This window comes from Neolamprologus brichardi, chromosome 4, assembly GCF_056152115.1.
Source record: "Neolamprologus brichardi isolate AB-2024 chromosome 4, ASM5615211v1, whole genome shotgun sequence".
NCBI lineage: Eukaryota > Metazoa > Chordata > Actinopteri > Cichliformes > Cichlidae > Neolamprologus > Neolamprologus brichardi.
In genome coordinates this window covers 17,299,484-17,320,325 of record NC_142107.1, presented here as the reverse complement: position 1 = coordinate 17,320,325, position 20,842 = coordinate 17,299,484, and the positions used below count along the sequence as shown (strand labels likewise).

At 41.1% G+C, this 20,842-nt stretch overlaps 1 protein-coding gene across 1 annotated transcript in view; it reads right to left on the bottom strand.

Annotated features, from left to right (window-relative positions):
• Nucleotides 1-20,842, bottom strand: part of srcin1a (SRC kinase signaling inhibitor 1a) — a 114,208-nt gene that overhangs the window by 31,711 nt on the left and 61,655 nt on the right. The window contains exons 2-4 of the mRNA XM_087839947.1: nucleotides 10,918-10,947; nucleotides 9,639-9,997; nucleotides 3,271-3,297 (exon numbers count right to left, since the gene is read on the bottom strand). Coding sequence (XP_087696073.1) covers nucleotides 3,271-3,297; nucleotides 9,639-9,997; nucleotides 10,918-10,947 — 416 coding nt within the window. The remainder of the gene's footprint in view (nucleotides 1-3,270; nucleotides 3,298-9,638; nucleotides 9,998-10,917; nucleotides 10,948-20,842) is intronic.

The following is a 20,842-nucleotide window of genomic DNA, read 5'->3' as shown; positions in this document are numbered from 1 at the left end:
TCTGGCCATAAAAGTGAAGTGAGTTTGTTTTAAAAATTCTGGAGTATATTTTGAACTTGAAACCCCCTCTGTGTCCTTATATATTCCTATTTTCCTCTTGCTCATAACATAACATGTAGAATGTAAATAAATATGAATCATGTGATGCACAAGCTTAAGTTAAGAGGAGTTCATGTGCGAGGTGTCGGCATTGGCTACGATACAGCTGAGCCTCCAACAAGACAAGAAAATGGCTGAACTACACTGCTATAACAGTCTAAAACCAGAGGCTGGCTTATTACATGACGGTTGCTGCCAGCCTCTTTCTAATCTTTTCTGCAAGAGCAGTAATTCTCCTCTTAAGTGACATTAAATTCTGTTGGATTTGAAAATTACTATATATAAAAATGCCAAACACAGCTTGATGCGAGTGAAGCCTTTGGTTCCCGAGGTGTAAAATCTTTAAATTGCAAACCTCACACCTTGTCCACATCTCATACTTTTTTCCCCCCACCAGCTTATTTTGTTCGCCCCTCCTAATAATATCTTTATCTTCCCTGGATGCTTCTCTGTGTCTTAGCCTCCAGTGATACGTCCTCCTTTCCCACCTTTTATCCCCTGTCACTCATGTGTCCTCCTTTAATTCTTACTCGACTGCTTTGTGTGAACATATCTGCTTCCCCCTCAGTCTCTGGCAGCAGAGGCCAAAGCCACATCCAGGTACATCTCTCGTGTTGTTTCTGTCTACATCTTGAGCATTTTTAATGTTTTTCCTCCACCCACAACCTGGCTCTTTTCCCACACAAAAAAGTTCACAGCTCTCACTTTTAGAAAATGGAGAGAAAACAGCCCCCTAAATCGATCCATCTCTCACATCCATTTGGCTCTACTTGCTTTTTTCCGTTATTATAGCTTTTCATCTTTGTAGCCAATCTCCTGGACACAAAGTCCCCCAATACTCTCAGAGTCCTTTCTCTTTAGAATACCAGGAATCATCAATGCATGGAACAAAATGCTTTGTAAAACTGCTATAAATTGTAAGTTGTTGCAATAGGTTTGCTTATAAAAGATAGTGAGAATAATGCACTGTTCCTCAAGACACCGTTTTATAACTGAGAGTGTTAGGTGGGTTTCTGGCCGAGAGAAACAGCAGTTTTGAAACTTTGACAGGGATATGTTCAGTCATGCATCACCCACAACTTGTTAATTAGACTTAAAAATGTGTCTATATTTAGCATGCTACAATCCAATGAGATCCCTGGAAAACATATTTATGCCAAAGATGAAACCATGAGTGTATGCAGTCCTTATACTACTTCCATTTGGGGGTTTAATTTGAGCAGGGAGGGTAATTCAGGGAGAATTAGGCTTAGATTAGAGATGATAGCATGAGGGAGCAGGACATGGCTTTCAGAAGCTCTAGTGCAAAATGAAGAAAATTGAACAAGATGAGGCGCCGACATACAGTAAAAGATGTCAACAACAGCCTCTGTGTTAAAAGCATATAATATATGATATCTTTAGATTTCTGATCACTTGGAGTATTTTGCTTATTTCATTTGACACTATATTAATGCTGCTGCACCTCTGTCAATAAATTCTCTCTTTCTCACTACTGCGTTATTAAAACAACCTAATTTAGTGCATTGTGAAGCAAAGCTGCAAAACAACAATACGTGAATAACAAAAAAGCAACTTGCACTAATAAATGCAAAGAAATGAAAACAATCTCTAGTAAATCACTGATAAAGAAAATGTTCATCATGAACTACTTTGACTAAAGAAGAGTTAATAAATTTTTGTTTTTTTCTAAAGCTTTTCTTCCAAACACTTCACAGTTTGTATAACGCAGCTTTCAGTTTCTCATTAACGGTTGGAAAAAAACGAAACATCCCTAAAGGTCAACTTGACTTTGGGGAATACTGATGAGCATGTCATGGCCTTTATTGCTAATCAAGAACCCACATTTTCAAATGCAAATATAATTATTCGTTTCAATTATTATTATTTTGACATCATTTTAACATTTTCATTGGGAATGAGCAGGAGGGATAAGATTAGAAATGAGTATATCAGAGGGCTAGCTCAGGTTGACATGATTTGAACATGTGCAGAGGAGGGATAGTGGATATGTTGGGTAACAAATGGGTAATGGATGTTGAATGTGGAGCTTCCAAGCAGGAAAAGAGGAAGATTCATGGATATAGTGAAGGAGGACAAAAGGTTGGAGGCAGATGAATAGCATTCTCAGTATTTCTGCAGAAAATCTTTCAGTCTTGTTATTTCATTTCTGAAAAGTCACAACTGGTTCAATTGATTGTTTCAAATGCTATTTTTCTTCCTCAAACACCCCCGAGCTTTGGCAGCCCACTTGTATGTCCTGCAGGGTTCAAAATCGTTTACTTGTGTGGCACATTTATGTGACAGACAGAACTCTAAATTCATGTTATTCAGAATAAATTAGTTGTGGGAATAGGGGATAAATTACTTACCCTTCCTCAAGGGTCAGGGCATTTAGCCATTGATATTTAGTGACATTTCCACCTGGTCCAAATGATGCTGAGAGCACAGACTGAGGTCAGACTACAACTCAGACAAGCCCTGGGCTCTTCCCTCACACATATCAATACCTTCTCCCTGCCTACCACTATGATCTATAAAGTCAGAAAGTGATACACACAACCTTGCACGCAAGCCAGCAATTCAGCGTAAGTGATTTATACAGTCAATATCACTGCCTGTTCTCCAGTGTATATAACCCATGTTTTTCCTTTATAAACCTGTGGATAAAATACATTTAGCATCTTTAGCCATGACTCAAGCTTCTGTGCTAATGCCAAAGCATTATTTCAGTAATGCTTGAGTAGCACATCTGAAATGCATTCTTAATGTCTCACTCAGTAATACGTCAGCAGTGTCACATGGCTGCTATCCATTAATGCCAGCCGACTGAGGTATCATAAATCCAGAGAGATTCATCTTCTGCAGATTAAATGGAGCAGGAGAAGTTTAAGCTGTTGCCACCCCCTGACACCTCTGCCACCACACACACACACACACACACACACACTCATAAAGAGACAAAACTCTCACACACATGCACACACACAGTGCACAGAGAGCCAAGAGATGTCAAGCGAGTTGGATACTGAAGCTAAAGTAGCATGGAGATAGGCTAGTGATGCCTGAGGGTCGAAAGTGATGCCACAGCACAAAGCACACATAGACACATTCAAATGGACACACTAACAATGACAAACACACAGGGACACTTGAACTAGCAGCACTGACCTTAAAGCTCCAGTAGTTGGGCTGTTGCTGTGAAGTTTCAGGAAGGGAGACAGAGAGAGAATAGTTAGATATTTACGTCTCTGCTTATAGCTTAAGTTAAATATAAACAGAATATTGCACAGAGCAAAGTAAACTAGTTACAAGACAGAGTCACGCTGCAGGCCACAAAAGGTTTTGCATTTTCCTCCAGAAAGCATCCTTTGAACTCATTAATATTACTGACAGCCTCATCTAATAGGGCTCTTTGAAGTATTAAATGATTGGTGTTAATGCAAGTGGTCTCTGTGTTTTGCAAGCACTGGGTTCCAGCGTACCTAAAACAAGATTGCGTTGTTGGCTGTAACTGGTGAAGGTGAGGAAATGAAAAGAGTGAAATCGAATCAAGCAAGCAACCCACTCTGTAGCGGCAACGCTGGCCTCTCTCCCAGACTTCACCACCACAGGCAAGCGAGCACTCTGCCTCCCGCTTGCCGTCTCCTGTCTCATCCATTCCCAATCCACCAGCTGCGCTCTTTTCATCAGAACCTCGAAATCTCACCTGCTTATTTTCGCCAGTGCATGCTGTATTTCTCATCTGTCCATTTGCCCTTCCTGCTGCTCTGCCACATACTAAAAGGCGCTCGCATTTTGGCAGAGGTCTCTGGCTTTCTATAAAGCCATAATTACCCCACAGTCAAATCCAGGCCAATCCACTGATGGCTCCAAAATACCTTAAACTGACATGGAAATTAAAAAAAAAAAAGATTGCAAAAGTCCATGAATTTTAATTCTAATCCAAACTGTTATTCTTGTTCTTATTCTTATCTGCAGGCAGTTTTCAGTCCATTCAGTCGCCGTTCTCCAGAACCCACATTAGTCTCCTGGCAGATGAATTTTTTTCTTTTTCTTTTTTTTTTAAGCGACAAGTTTTGATTTATGATAGTTGGTGGTTTTTCATTACCCGCCTCCCATTCTAATACAGTCTCAACAAAAGCCAGATTATTTCTGTAAACATGAGAATCAGGGCCAGTGATTACTAACTTATTGCAACCCAAGCTTTCACTTAATGTTCCCTCACTCTTTTTCAGCTCAGGTGTTTCTGTCACTCTATTTCCTTCCGTCTTCTCTTTTTATATCGAGATGCAACTGTTTGCTTGGCCTTGATGCAGAATGAAGTGCTATAATTAAATTAATACAAAGCAGTAAAGTTTCCTGGGCAAGAAGGTAGCAGTAGTAAACTACTGTGTGCTGAAAACCCCTTTGCAGGTGTTTTCAGTCAGTTTACAAGGCGTTTTATGGCTCTGATGAAAACAGGAGAGGAAAACTTTAAATGTTTTGTAGCTACTTTACATGAATGAACAGATAATTATTTTATATTATCAGTTTTGAATTAAAGTGTGAATCTTGAACGCCACACCAACAAAAAGAATTAAAAACAAAATCACAAATGCACTAAAAAGACATTAAATGCTTCTAGAGCTATTCTACTAAAATTTTATTATTCTAATGATGAATTATTATTGTTTTTTTTTTACTTTTTGCATCAATAGCACACATGGTGGTTCGATGGTGTAGCGGTTCACGCCATCTAACAAGCAAAAGATCCCATCCCAGGAGGAGACAAATCCTTTTGAGGGTGTGTCAGGAAGTGCATCCAACGTTAAAAAAAATCTGCCAAATCAAACATGCCGAGTGGGTCCCTTGTGAATAAAGGATCAGCTGGAAGCAGCCACATCTACAGCACTCACGGAAATCATGTCTATATGGTTCCCTAAAAATAAAAAGTTGCCAGAATAGCAAAATTTAATTGATTTTTTTTTTTAGACATAAGATACTGTATATCCCACAAACAGGCTGGAGAGGGGGGAGCTAAATATCAAAATACATTTCCATGTATCTATGCTGCACTGATTGTACACTTCTCTTGAATAATAAAAGTCCATTTAATATGTTTTGGAAGTATTTTGAGACTTTTGCAACATATTTTAAATCTTGCTTTTCCTGATGTCTGGCAGGAGGTTCAGGCTGCTGAGGTCCCGATAAATAGACTCAAGGACAGCTTTTACAACAGGGCAATAGCCCTAATCAGTGCAAACAGCTGACCTGATTGACTACCTCCCTGGACTTTTTTGGGGGGTAACAACAATAACAATAATAATATTTACAACAATAATTAATGTGCAATAATAACAGTGTGCAATACACAAAGACTTATTCTTCATTTTATTACTAAGTTAAGTTACTGTGATGTGTTGTGTTGCATATAGTGCCGACGTGCGACAGTTTTCCAAGTTCATCGTACTATTGTACTATGTATAACTGTACAATGACAATAAAGAGTTATCTTATCTTATCTTTAAATCAGCATGTAGTTTGGACTCAACATTAGTCTTGGGAATGACTGCACCAACCTACCAGAACATCCCAAAAAGGGAAAAATATTCATAGCTCAGAATATCTGCGCCATTCATTACAAATCTGTGTTTTGTTATAAATGATAGACAACAGCTTTAGAAGGACGCTCTAAAATTATTCATGTTTCGTGAAGTGGCTGCTGTCTTTGAGTTCATCTGTGCTTGTCTCTTCTTTTTTTGATACTGCATCTCCACTATATAAACAAAACCTGCTTGGAGCTTACACAGCATACAATACAAAAATGGTTTAATAATCCTGTGATATGGGTCGAACAACAGTAACAAACTAACCACCTAAAAAATGAAACACTGAAACCTTTAAATCTCACTTAAAGCATCGTGTGCAATCTTGTTATTTTATTCTCCAAGTAATGTTTTGCAAGTGTAGAGTGGAGTTGTTCTAAGTATAATTTTAAATGTGTATGACTGTGCTTAGGCTCACTGGCTCTGAGACAAGTGGGACGCAAATTTATATGGCGCTTAATCTCTACCCACGCTTCTTTTCCCCCGTGGTATATAAATTTCTACCAACACGTCAAAGCAGTTGCTCGAGAAAATGACTCTTTGGTGTGATGTCCCCTACCAAACTCTAATGCCTTATATTGTTGCTGTCCATAGAAAACCACTTATCTTCAAAGTCCACAGGATTAAATTAACCAACATTGGTGATAATAAAGAGAAACCTCTTTGTGGATGATTTTAAAAAGTTCTCGTTGTTCACAGGAACACACTGGATTTGTAAATCATCTGGTCAAAAAGCAGACTCTCAGTTAGAGATTGAAGGTCAGTGATAAAGTGGGTCGCTTTTGGGGATATGCCAATACACAATCCTTCAGGACTGGACTCAAACTGACCTTAAATACCTGATCATGAGTCCATCATTTATTAAGTGTAGCCACTGAGTTTTGTCCTTGACAATTTGTCGAACTGACAGGAGCTCAGGGGCAGCACCGGTGCATCATAAATAATTGCTGTTCATTTGTTCTGACAACCTTAATGATTTTATTTTCCCACAAAGCTGAATGACTCAGAGGCTTGGCTTTAATGGTGCAGAAGTGATTTGTGGTCTTGTGTGTATGTCTCTTCCCAGTGTTTCTGTGTTTGTTGCTTTAATGAGGCTAACTCACACTAAAGTAAACACATTTTTATTGTTCTTTAACCGTTGCTCTGCTCTGACAGCTGCAGATACACTTCACTTGGACTTTGATTGGCAAATATTCCAATGTGAAGGTGAGAGAGAGCAAACTGGAGAGGGCTTATTTCAATGTAGATTATTTCTCTTTAGCAGTTCTCCATGCAGGCAATAATCACTGCCATTAAAGAACATCTTCTGGGAAGAAATCACATTCAACACCTTAGCCTGTAGTGCCAGTCGTTATCACTCTAATCCCAGATGAACAGATGACAGAGTAACTCTTGACTGTAGCTCTGCTACTTAGCTCAAATCTACACATTGTCATTTTTTAACTTCCACTTGAATTAAATAGGCTGCAAGCCCCACTTAGACGAAATTACTGATAGATGTTTGCACTTAGGGCTCGGGGGTTAAATGCATTTCTCACTGCAAAGTTAAGACGTCTATATATTTACGCATAAGCTTGTGTTTGTGCACTTACTGGGGTTAACCACAGAAATCTAACAGAAGGACTTAGTCTCGCAGAGTGGAGCGCTGCATTACCTGACCTGCATGTAAAACAGGCTGCACTCGCTCCACCCCTCCTCCACCTCTGTCTCTTTCTCATGTCGTCATCCTCTCTGCACCCCCGCCCCCCTCAAATCAACCCTTCTTACTCTTTCTCCCTCGATCCTCCTCCAGTCCGGTGTTGTGTCTAAACATCACAGCAGCTTCTCCCTCTCTCTCTCTCTTAAAAACGCACACATTAATCAGCAAATTAGTGCTCGCTCAAACAGAGACACAAAGAACGCTGTGAACAGCTTATACATCAGCCCCCGTGTAGCTTGCCTTGTGAGCATATGCACGCCGTCTATACAACCACAACAAGCACAACAGGTATGCACTCTAATCCCAGCGAGCACATGCCCTCCCAGAAACACACAAACACACAAACTCTCTACGGCAGCCTCCAGTTTCCAGTCTCATCTCACCTGCAGTGCACCTGTGCCTGTCCACCACTCCAGTCATCCCAGGCTGTTCGTCAGGTACAGTGAATCCTCATCGTGCTTTCGCCTGTCTCTCCCTCCCTGAGCTTCTCTTACCCACCTCCCTCTCTTTCACTCAATCTCCCTCTCTCGCTGTCTCGCTCTACAGTTGCACATGCGGCGGAAAGTCTTTATTTAATTCATTACAACACCAGCCGATTAACTCCTTCGCAAATGGGTGGCTGGGTCCTGCTGGTGCTGGCTAATTGAGCAGTGGGCTGCTTCACAGGCTGCTGTGCTCCTCTCCAGCTCCTCCTCCCACCCTCCCTCCTTCCTTGCCGTCTATGCTCTGCAAAACCACAAGATGACAAGAAATCCTGGGCTCTGCTGCTTCCTTCCCTGAGTGAAAATGCCCTGTCACCTATGGATCTGTCCACTCCACAGGCTGACACTTAATTTGAGAAAAACACCTACCTTGAGCTTAATATTCCCCTGTCTCTTCTGGATTCATTGCACAATTCATCCCTCTCTACACAACCTGACCTTTGCAATGCGATATCCCCACCTACCATACATGGGAGAGGTTACCAAGGCAACTACGGACTCCACCTGCCGTTCAACCACCCTCCCGCTCGCTCGCTCACTCCGTCACTCTCTTTGATTCTTTCCCTTCACCCCTGATGTGCTTTTCTTGTCACATCATTACACTAAATCTACCCGGTTTTAACACAGCAGCTGCACTGGAACACAGAGAGCATGTTTCTGCGTAGTGTGTGTGTGAGACAGAGAGCCATGAAACTGGTCAAAGCATGAAGCACATTTGGAAAGGGGAAAACAACTGATAAAAAAGCGAGGAGAGTAGAGGAGAAAGATTATTTCGATGTGTCCGCATTAGCATATGCGCATTAAGTACCTTTTACTACGTTTTCCTACACCTTAGCAGAACCCCTGCTCTGGTCTGAACCCCTGCTCTGGTCTGAACCCCTGCTCTGGTCTGAACCCCTCTTCTGAAGGCGGCACCATGCTGAGTAGCATCCTGTTGCAGCACCTCCAGCTCAGTTCTTTGATCTTTGTATTTTTTTTAATCAGGTTTTCAAAATTTTGTGCTAATTTGAGAGGACATCTCTCATCTTTAACTCTATGTAAAGTTTTGCTACTTCTTCAAGAAGTAAAACAAAACAAAGCATTTTATAATGACACCTGTTACACCTACAAAAATACCCGACGCACCTCTTTCACGTCTTTTCTATCTAGGTCGGTGTCAAACTGCGTGCTCGTTTCACTGTTGACATCACCAGCAAGATGCCTGTTTTTGACCATTTAATAATCCATTTAACTCCACCTAAGTAATAGGGCATTCTGTGTGTACAGACAGCATGTTTTTTGGATTTTTTGGTTTTGTTTTTTGGTGATGTCACCCACTGAGAAAACAGTAGTATGTCCTGAATTAAAAGCAGCACCTGCCAAAAAAGCACCATAAATGGAGTAAAACCCTGCAAGCTGGTTCAAGGCAAGCAACTTGAGCTGCGCTACGTCATACAAACGTAACATGACTCACGTCCTGCTGTCGTATATCAATAACACTGTCCCTATTTGATGGTGTATTTATACTTTTCTCTCCCTAGAACAAATCAGTGCTGCTGGAGCCCTGCACCCACCTGTTGGCTCCCCTATTGCTCCCAAATTTCTGCACGTGTGATATTTGTGGGGGAAGAGATGTTCTCTGGGCTAAGATACCAAATTCTAGCTCTGCTGCTGTAATAAATTAGTCATTTCAAGCTTGAGTTGTCTTTTGGAAGTATCTCTGGAAATGGCAACAAAGTGAAAAATAGAAACAGTCGCAAGTACATTAACTAATAAATTAGTATTAATTACTTGTTCTCTTGCAGATCGCTCTGATGTACCCCTCATGCTGGCGTGGGAGGGTGAGGGCGACGGTGGGTTGTGGTGAGGGCTGTGGTGTGGATGCTGAAGCTGCTGCTGCTGCTGCTGCTGTTGTTGGTACTTGCTCTTCAGGTGATCCATGAAGGCGTCCCTCTTGCGTTCCATGTCAGCTTTGTGCAGGTTGGTCAGGGCCTCCAGGCTCTGCGCCGCACTGACTGTGTGCCGGTGCTCAGACGTATGCACCAGACCAACATTGGAGAAGCGCCGAGCATTGTTCCCCAGCGTCCGGTATTCCCGTGGATATTCCAGGTCATCTCTTGAGATCATGTGACCGCCAACACGCTCGGGATCTAAGAGACGAGGAAAGGGAGGACAAAGGAAAGGGAGAAAGGGAGGAAAGAAGGGTGGGAAGTATGCAGGAGAGAGGTGAATCCTCACCCACGCAAGCATGCAGAAAGATTTTAAGGTGGAGACGTACATACACACAGCAGGCACACATAGGTGGAAACAAATGAAGCAGAGAAGGAGAGTGGAAATATAAGGTACAGAGGGGACAGGAGAGAGAGACGGAGAGCGAGAGAGAAAGAGAGAGAGAAATGGGATGGGATGTTAGACTATTTGCCACCAGGACAGAGCAGTTCCTTGCAGAATTATTGATTTCAAATGCTGAGGGAAGAAAAATGAGAAAAGTAAAATGCTTCTGCGGTACATCAAAGGAAGAAGCTCAAACTGAATTTGTTTTGCTGGATATTCCATTGTGATATGCCTGCTTGTCATCTTAAGTGGCTTTCATTGTTTTCTTGGGGAAACAGTGAAAAACAAACTACTGAAAATTGAGGTGATTGAAAGTCACATGGGAACATGAAGAGAACAGCATTTTCATTTCTCTCACTGTTCTTGTCCTTCCTCACCAACTCCTGTCGATCTGCCCTCCATCCCATAACCCCGTGAGACATTTTCTCTATATATTCTTACTGTCTCTGCTGAAAGGTACTGATCCGGCTGTCCATTTTTAAGGAGGTGCTTCAAACTGACAGCCCTTGGCCTTTTGTCAGCTCTCTAACTGACAGACAACTCAGCCCAAGGTGGAAGGAAAGAAAAGGACAGAAAAGGAGACAGTTGGAAGGAGACAGTGTGATTACACACACACACACACACACACACACACACACACACACACACACACACACACACAAATAATTGTGTGACTTGAATCATGAATGAATGATGGTGCGATAAAGAGCAGAGAACCTTTCAACCAGTAAGTTACCTTGCTTAGGAAAACAGGCCCCAGCGTTGGCTAGAAGAGAAACATGCCAAGGGTTAATATATGTGTTTGTGCACAGATGTGCAACCAAACACACCAGAACACATGACCATCAGAAAAGGGCTATCAAGAAATGATAGCACTTCGTCTGAATTACAATAAGTTAATGCATTATATATGCATTGTGATGTATTCATAAGGGTTCACATATGGTGAAATGGCTTTCTATGAATGCTAATAGTGTCTGACGGTAACCTGCAGAATGGTGAATGACTACAATCATGAATTTTACACAGAAATAATGTTTCCTAAAACTCCAACACATTTAACTCGAACAAAATATTAAACGTCAGCAGGTAGACAAGCATTTTTCTTTTCAACTCGATAATAAAAACTAATATTATTTAAAGTAAAAGCATGAAAAGTGCTGAGGCTTAATAGGGCTGAATGAAGTGCACCATATGTACATTAAATTCACATCAGCAACATTAGCACGAGCTGAGCAAGTGAGCAGCGGAGGGAGGCTCCTCGGGGCAGAAGCAACAAATGGACTGTTAATGAACGCAGAAGTGACGAGGAAGCCGGCCAGATGGAGGCTCCGACGCTCTCTGGTGGAGAAACCTTAACACAGAAGGAGTCTGTTAAGAGCCGAAGGTCTGTGATCACTCCATGGCAGCTGCAATCAAACCGTGCACTCATTGTGAACCCGTTTCTCACTCTCTTCGTTCGCCGAAAGATGCTGCACTTAAGTGTGAACTGCTGTCTCAACACCCCGCCCTACCACCCCGCACGTTATGAAGTGCTGATAAACTGAACAGGCAAAAGGCAAAATGGACTGACCTCCGAGCTAATAGCATTAGCATTGAGCTCTCCACTGCACACCAAGGCTGACGGCCATACTCATTTGGCCCCCTCTCAGTTTCCCAGATCTCTGGTTTACACCTCATTAGGCTGGAGCTTATTGTGCATCAGCTAACAAGGACCTGACTCAAGGGCCCCATTACAATGGCTGGCAAAGCTGTGCCTATGTAGTGTGGCTTATTATGCAACTGAGTAGCAGCATTGACAGTGAAAAGCTGAGTACACTAGGCTGCCTATAGACAGGCATAAAACTAAGAAGAGAACGAAACATCAGCAAACATTTATAGTACAGCCAAGAGTTTTATAGAGTCCTATAGACTGACTGTGAAACTTTTCACAGTGAATACCCCCTCAAAAAACATTTGGCTCTTCAAGTGCCATCATTACAGCCGGCATTAAAATACAGTAGATATATAGTATATCTACTATAATGAGATATATAGTAATAGTATTTTTAGTTGAAGTTAAGACAACACATGGCAAAATGTCTTAAGGGTAACGAGGGCTAAATCTACAGCAAAGTACAAGCACTGGTAGCAAGCCCTTATTAACTGTTAGCTAAATAATTCAAACCTCTTAACAACAATAATGCATCAGTGCTGGTTAATGCCTGGAAAAAACCATTTTAAAAAAACTATTATCACTACACGGTTGTTCTCTAGAAAGACTGGCCTGTATACGATTTTGTTTCTTTCTCCTGGAAATTAAGTTTAAAAAGTGGGTATAATTTTATGATACTCCTTTGCTGATCATCGTCTGATCATCAAGAATCTGTCAACTACAGAGCAGTTTCCTTAGGCTTATGTATCTCAGGGAAACAAGATGAGTGTAGAAATGTTTCCTATCTTCAAAATGAGTTCAACAGATGTCAGATAATTGGAAATTCTTTAATATCAGGTGTGTATTCAGGCCAATATGCTATGTGGCTGTGCATATGTTTTAGTAAGATTTTATGTCAAAGCAGAAGTCAAATGGCTTGCAAACGTCAGCCAAAATGAATGACTCAGTATTTCTTTGGAACACTCGTTTCAAATCCAACCCAAAAACTTTCCAAACTGCATTTTGTGGATATTCTTTGCAAAGCTGTACACAAAGCCCTCCATCTTAAAAACAGCGGGAGTAAAAGTTGTGTGGGCAGGAGCGTAAGAATAGAAAATGGAAACAGGTTATTCATCTTTACTTTCGTCATTCTCAGCCAATATATTTCCACATAAGCTGGCAGACAATAACCCTGACAGCCAAAACAATCTGTAAAAGCCCACGCAATGGCAGCATCATTTAAACACACATAAAAAGACGGGTTGGGGGAGCATTTCTAGTGTACACTATATAACAAGAAAACACTTTCTGTCACAAAGTCTGGGTCTGCAGCGCACCAAATTGCAACTACAAAGCGCCTCCGGGAAAAGTTGCAGGATGTTGGTCAGCTAAAAAACAGAGGACTTGAATGACAACAGGAGCCTGCAATGAGAACTGATAAGATCTGTGAGCCCAATGAGGCCTGAGCTGCATTGCCAAGATAGAGGCCACAGTCAAGTGCATTAACCTGTCTAAATAAAAAGAGCCTGCTGCGGCAAGCTCAGAGAGATAACACAAGACAAACAGAGGAGAAGAAATTACAATCCTGGAAAAATAGATACTATAAGACAGTCCAAAAAATCCCAACAAAAAAAAAACAACTAACAACAAATGCAGCCTGATTGCACAGTCCAACTCCAGTGATGTTTCTCCCAGTTTATGCAAAATGCATGAAGCTTGAAACAATCTTCCATCAGTGAAGATTTTTCTACAAATGAAAGATTATGCATAAAAAGATAGAAGTTGCTTAAAAAAACAGGGCTCATACTAGTCATTTCCCCCCCCATAATCACCTCATCCTTCTTAACGTTTCTCATCTATCTTTAAATGTAGGCAATTTCAGTTTCTGACGAGGTATTTGCCAAACCACCCACAAAAACTATTAAGAGACATACATGCATAATATTAATCTCTATCACTACAACCAAATTCTGGACTGTATACGAAAACGTGTTCTTGCAGCCACCCACTGAGCTGGAGTTTCAGCTCAGGAAGAGAACTTGCTACTCATCATATGCAAAGACATATGGTATGGAGAATCAGGAGAAGGGGTTTGGATTCGCTTTTTGCTGGATTTGGAAGAGGCAGCCTGTGCAGCTTTATATTTTAGGGATGTTAAACATGTGGGTCAGAGAGAGCAGGGGGTGTATGAGAAGTTTTAAGTCACACAGCATGATAAAAGAGCTGCAAGGTGCAAATAATCAGAGCTCTGGATTCCTTAATAGCTAAATCCAATTTCACAGGCACTTCAAAACACTTGAGTCTGTACATATTGTGCCATATGCAGGTGCAATTTAAGGCTTCTGAATAAGCATTGTTTGAGAGGATAGAAATATGAATAAATATGATGCTTGAGGTTAAACAGTATTTTGGAGATGCAATTATTGATAAATGTGGAGCATTTCTCCTTTAATCAATAATCATTTGGTCTGCACAATGTCAGAAAAAAATGAATATTTCTGTTATCATTTCCAACAGTTAAAGGTGTTATCTTTAGTTTTCGAGACTACTCTGGTGAAACACTAAAGAAGCTGAAATGCTATCATCTAGCTAAACAAGTTAATCAGTAACTAACTGATGGATTGCTTGTCTACTTATTTAGGTGGCAGTAAGAAACAGGAGGACAGAAAGCTTTTTTTTCCTAGCTGTGAAATGTGAAATAGTTAAAGTATGAAGTATTTTCTAAGTTACTTTGTGTCTGAAAACTCTGGCACATACAGTACATGCTTTTTTCTAGTGTTTTTCAATAGTCTCGACTGTGCGTTGTCAGACAGCAAGAAGCAGAAGTGGCAAGAGGGAATAAATTAACGAGTAAGTGTAGCAATAGCTAAGAAAAACTCAATCATCTCTTCTAATTGGCCCTCTGGCCCTGTTGTTGCTATCAAGAATATTTTTTATAAGTGAAACTTCTTTTGATTGCTTTCTTTTTGGATTTTTAAAGTAAGTATTTATTTTTATAACTCAATGTCCTACCTATGCAGACGGTTGGGAAAACAAGGCGAGCTCTTCCCTGTAAATGCAATCTAATTTACTGCTACCAAAGCTCTTTGTGGAATGCCGGCTGCGGCAGGACAGACTAGTTCATTATTAAACCTGTGAAAAAGTGGGGAAGATGTAAAATTAAGCAGAAGTAGGTAAAAAACTGCAAACTGCAAATCCGGCTCGTCTGTTGAGGCTAAAGGCAAAAGGAAATTTGCAAAGCCTAAAGCTGTTAGCAATTTTAACTCGGTGCACTCCAGTGGGATCACTTAAAACAAACAACCAGAAGGAAATAAGGGCATGTCAGGATTAACTATAACCTCATGAAAACCCAACAATCAGGACATTATAAACCCTGCAGGTCACAACTCAAGAAAGAGGCTATATCTCCATATTGAATAAGCTGTACTGAATAAGTACTGTGAGCTGCATTATCAAAGATAAAACAACGGTGGTTAAAAGTCAGGTAAGGTTAAGATGAGGTAAAATGCAGTCGCTACTGATTTTCCAACTGCAACAAGCAGTGATTGCAAGCTGTCACACATCTTGAAATCTACACTAGCTGATATGAAGGCAACCATTTGAGTTTCATTGAATACAGCGCCAAAAAATGACTATGAACTTGTAAAAATAACCTCCCTTCTCTCTTCTCTTGCTCTCTCTCTGCTTGCGTCTGGTATACACTTAGAGCGATCAGGCTCCAGGTTAAAACACACACACACATATAACCCAGCAGGCATGTGCTATTCAGTTTTTTCTCTCCATTAAGGTAATCTCTAAAAGCTCAGAGGCACTGCTGTGCCAGGAGAGGAGAGTTAAAAGGGGTGAAAGTGACGGCTGGGCAGAGAGAGCAAGCCATCAGGAGAAGGTCAGCCTGCCTGTCTGAGCTGCTGGATGGAATAACAGGCCAAGGCAATCATGAGGCTCCAGACAGCCTCACATATAACTGACAGAGACAACTGTAATCTGTTGCGCCACACAAGGCGATGGGGGGTACGCCTACTTGATCATTAAAACATGTACAACACAAAGCAACACGCCCATCTTTTCACCTTTTGCCCTCCACTGTCTATCTATTATCTGTGCCTCTCTCCCACCCACAAACCCAGCAGCCTCTAACTTTGTTTCCGTGGCAAACTTGGGAATACTACAGAGGCAGCCAAGTTAAAATTGCAGCAGTAATGTGGATCCAGCAAAACACCTGTTAATACACGAAGGCACACAATCGAGCAATTAGAGCACGCTACGGCTCCTCTGAAACATCTCCGGGGCCGTCTGTAGCTGCAAACGACAAATGTGTGTGTACTCAACTGGAGGATGAATGTGAGAGATGGAATATAAGTGTGACAAAGACATTCTGGAAGGGGAGGAGAGACCTGGGGAGAAACAGGTGGTGGTAGCTAGCGTATTGCATCTCTTTGTTTCACTTATCGTTCTGGTAAAAGCTGGCTGTCTTTTTTTTTTCTTTCGAAAATAACAGCAGTCCAGCAGCAGGTGAGAAAGCCTCTTAATTACAGCCTGTTGTCGAACCCGGTCAGGCAGCATGGTATTGCCACTGGGTGTGAGGAAGACACTCCAAACACACTACATTACATCAGTGCTGCTACATTTACCTCACTGGGGAGCTCTACAATAGGTTGCCAGATGGAGACAGGCAGACGTGTTAGAGTTAAGAGAGAGCTGATGAAAAATACGTTCGGCGAGAGATACTTCAAAGAGCTGCAACCTAACCTCGAATCTCAACAGTGTTTTAGCTCATTTACAACAGCCAAACAACAATTTTAAGTAAATCCACCACACAGTATGTCTGGTTGCAGTTACAAAGTTTGATTTAAAGTGTGTATTTGTCACCAAAATGATCCTTAAACTTATCCTTATAGGCCATAAAGAGACGCTTTGGGAAAAGATTTTCTAATTCTTATCAAACCAGAGTGCGATTAGAAAATTACATATTTTAATTCCAGTGAATCCAATCTGTAAATTAAGGAGTAAATAGCAACCCTATACCAATGGGTCCAGTCAACACGGACTGTGATTGAACTTGTTATAAAAATCCCCAGCTGCACTGCTGCCAAATGAAGCAAATGAAATCCTACAACCATTTTAGTCACAGCAGTACGAGGCCGCCTCTTCACTGAATGTGCCACGCTCAGTAACCTTCGAAGGGTCCAAACCACCGGAGAGGAAATAGAGATACATATTAAAACTAACAGTGAAATGAAATTGATAATATTATGGTGACAACTGATACTTGGGGTTTAGAGACACATTACATCTAGAGTAGAACGCTAGAAAAAAAACAACAACAATAAAAAACCAAAGAGGACATTGTACACTCTCAGTATGAATGACAGAGATGCCCGAGTCATCATAACATCTCAAACAAGCTGCTGCTGACAATACAACCTCTGGCAAGGCGATGTAATGAGATTGGCCCGTTGCCACATCTACAGTGTGTAAACACTGGGCACAATCAGCCGCACACACATAGCACAGCTTGGCACAAACTGGTAGATGGTGTAGAAATCTGCAGACCACCTTTTAAAGTATCTGCATGGGTCCATGCTGTAAATGATGATGCATTATTATAGCTAATAAGATTCCTCATTGATCGCTGTTGCAAATGTGTCTTCCTGACTGATCCTGCCCACATGGAGATCAGAGTACAGTTTCAGTAACAGAGGGGTAAATGGTGCAGGTAAGTTTCTTCAGACATCAGGAATGTGGACTCCAGTTGAAACGCTAAAATCCAGGTCTATTTTCTTTTCTACTGATTTAAGGAGGAGTGTTAATGTATAACCACAATGACCTGATTCTACTGTATGCAGACAGCAAACAACAGGAATCGTGTGGACCACATCTGGTTTGGTAGAAAAGGTCCTGTATACACTTTTCTCTCGCTTACTACACTCTCTAAGTGGCACCTGAACAGTTAAATACCAAATGGAGTTTTTGCCTTGTCCCTCTAAAATAGCATGATGCAATACACTGCTGAGCCTTTGAGTCAAGTGATGAAAGGAGCAACAAAACAAAGCATAAAAAAACAGCATCGCCTGTGGCATTATCCAACTGTTTTTTCTTGTTTTCATTAGACGAATGCAGCACACTGAACTTTGAAACAATGGACGTCACTGCATGCGGAATACTGAATTTCCTTTTAGGGATTTAAAACAATTAGCTTATTTTCCACGGCTGCATTTTCCTTTTCTTAAATTGATAACTGGGTGCCAATTTAGTTTACCGACTAGTAGCAGGTGACCCAAATGCTAAAAGGCTATAATGCAGTTGCCTGGGTGTGAATCGGCCTCAAAGACAGTCACTGCAAGTCTTCCCCTGGTCTTTCTCACATTCTTCTCTTTGCTGTTCTATCACAATAAAAGCCCAAATGTCTCAACTTTAAGAAACCAGCCTCTAGGTTTGAACCCACTGGTCCCCTCAGGCCTTTTTTTCTTATTGCATGCACTGATTCAAGTGGAGTCCAAAGAAAGGTCCTCACATTAGGTCCACTCCGTGTGCCTAAGTTGGCTTCAGGTGGAGCAGCCAGCATGAAATGTTGTCTGTCTCTTTACATTAGCCCTGTGATGGACTGGTGATCTCTCACCCTATGGCATCTAGGATAGGCTCCACTCCTGCTGCGACCCTGAACTGGATAAGCAGCTAAGAACATGGAAGGAAATAAAGATGGAAATGAAAAACCTTGACATATAGTGGCATAATAAATCACGCCTTGAAAAAAGTAAAAATACCTGAACAGTCCCCTTTTTAGATATGAACAACCACCAAACAAAAACATAAAGGATGGAGCTTTTTACAAGTTAATGTGATTGTAGAGAAACAAACTATTTCGGGAGAGAGAAAGGGGACAGAGGCAAAATCCAAAGTTTTCCTGAGGGTTTCAACATGACTGTTTATCTTGCAAACAGGCCAACTCTGGCAAAGGCAAATGGATGACGACACTCATCCAATCAGGATCTGCCAGCTGTCCTCTTATCTTGCTCTCATATCAATAAATAAATCTCTCTAAGAACACACATGAACCACTTGGAAAAAAAGAGGTGCTCCCACTAAAAGCATTCAAGCTGCTGCATTGCACAACCATGTCTGAAGGACAGGGGGAGCCACAGTTAAAAATTAGAAAGCGGGAAGCGAAGCGTTGCTAGAGGTCGCAGATAACAAAGGAAGCACCATAATGGCTGACAATAACTCTATCTTAAATTGCTTAGGTCTAATGGGTCATTATCTGCCCCACAGGCCCTGTTTTATTAACAGCAGGACACACCTGCACACACACAGTCACATATCCACATATCCAGATGCTTGCTAGAGTTTATAATGCAGCACACCCCAACTATAACATGACTGATGATGTGAAATCTGGTCGAGTAGCTGAGACAGCAATGAAAATCGGAGGATATAAAAGGAAGATTTAAGAAGCCTTCGCTATCTGTGTTGATAACCTGAATGTTTACATATTCATAAGAGGAGCAGGGTTATAATGACAGAGGGGGCAAGACGGGATGAGAGCAGTACTAAGCTATAAAGCTTTTTACAGCTGTGCTTCTATGTGTTCCCGTATTATGCTCCTACTTTAGACAATGCCGACTGTAAAAAGCTATTAAAACATACATAAAGACCACTATAATCATGGTATATATAATAATGAAGCAAATAACTGGTGTAATAACTAAGAATGACCACCCAACCCTGCTGCTCTACAGAGCTCCTATTTTATATTGCACATCATTTTCCTCTGATCTCAACGTTCATATTCTCCTGGCATCCTGGATGTAAAAATAATGTAATGTCTGAGTGGTAGTTCTGTCAGCTTCTCTCCCTGCTGCCAGCGGCCAAAAAAATCTATTATCCCAGCGTTAAAGGAGAGCGCCACCCATATTACTCGTAAAAGTCTTTTCAAATATTTGTGGGAGTACCACTGAAAAACACAGAGGGGTCTAAACCCTATAACTTAAAAAAAGAAAAAGAAGCTAGAAAGGTTATGTAAGCTGTTGGTGGTCTAGTTGCACGATAGGTAGCGTTCCGCTGCATCAATTTTGATGTATTTTTTCCCCTCCTTCGTGGCAACATAGGAGGGGAATGCTGGATTCACTGGTGTGCACTCTTATGTAAATACACCTTTGTAATCTCTGAGGGCCACCCACAAGCACAATTATAGGAAGTAGTGATAGAAGCACATACATTTTTAGAAATAGATTCAAGCAGAAGAAGGGAATTTCTTGTTATAGTACAGACTGATGGTTCATTAAGTTTGCTTTGGACAGGTCAGCAGGCTTTCCTGTTTCTTTGCTCCACAGGCTGGCAGCATCAGGCTGATTTCAAAACATCCATCTGCAGGTATGTCAACAGTCTCGGTAAGACACCCGAGGTGTCAAACTGAATCTCGGTAAAAGTGAGAGATGTGGAATGGCTCTTCAAAGATACCGCAAGAACCAGCTTTCAACTTCTAAAATGCTCCTTTGGGTAAAACCAGCAGGTACACAATGAAAAGAGTTGTGAAATAAAAGACGACTAACATAAAAACGCTTGTACATGATGGAAGTGTTGAGGGTATTCTTTCCTCGGGCGAGAAATCATTCTTCTCCTCTGCAGTGATCAGACAGGATGAATAATATTAAATTAAATAAATTACCAGATTGTTGAAAGCTCTTAAAAGGCAACAAAGAAAAGGCATGCTGAGGTGACAAAGACAAAGCAATTTATACCACGATATTGTTTGAATAGAGCTAAAATACCTTCTCCAGTAACAATGAGTGTGATCTTTTACTGACTTACAGTTGACTACAACCCTTATTAATTTATTTACACTGAATAAACGCTAACAAATGACGCATTCCACTGCTAAAGAAACACAGCACTGCATAGGCAAGCAGGGTAACTGCAAACACTTACTGCTGTTTCTTCTTGTTATTGTATCTAATTAAACAGTCGGCCCCAAAATAACACCATTAATAAGATTATGCCTATTCTAATATCAATTTACTGGAATGAAAGC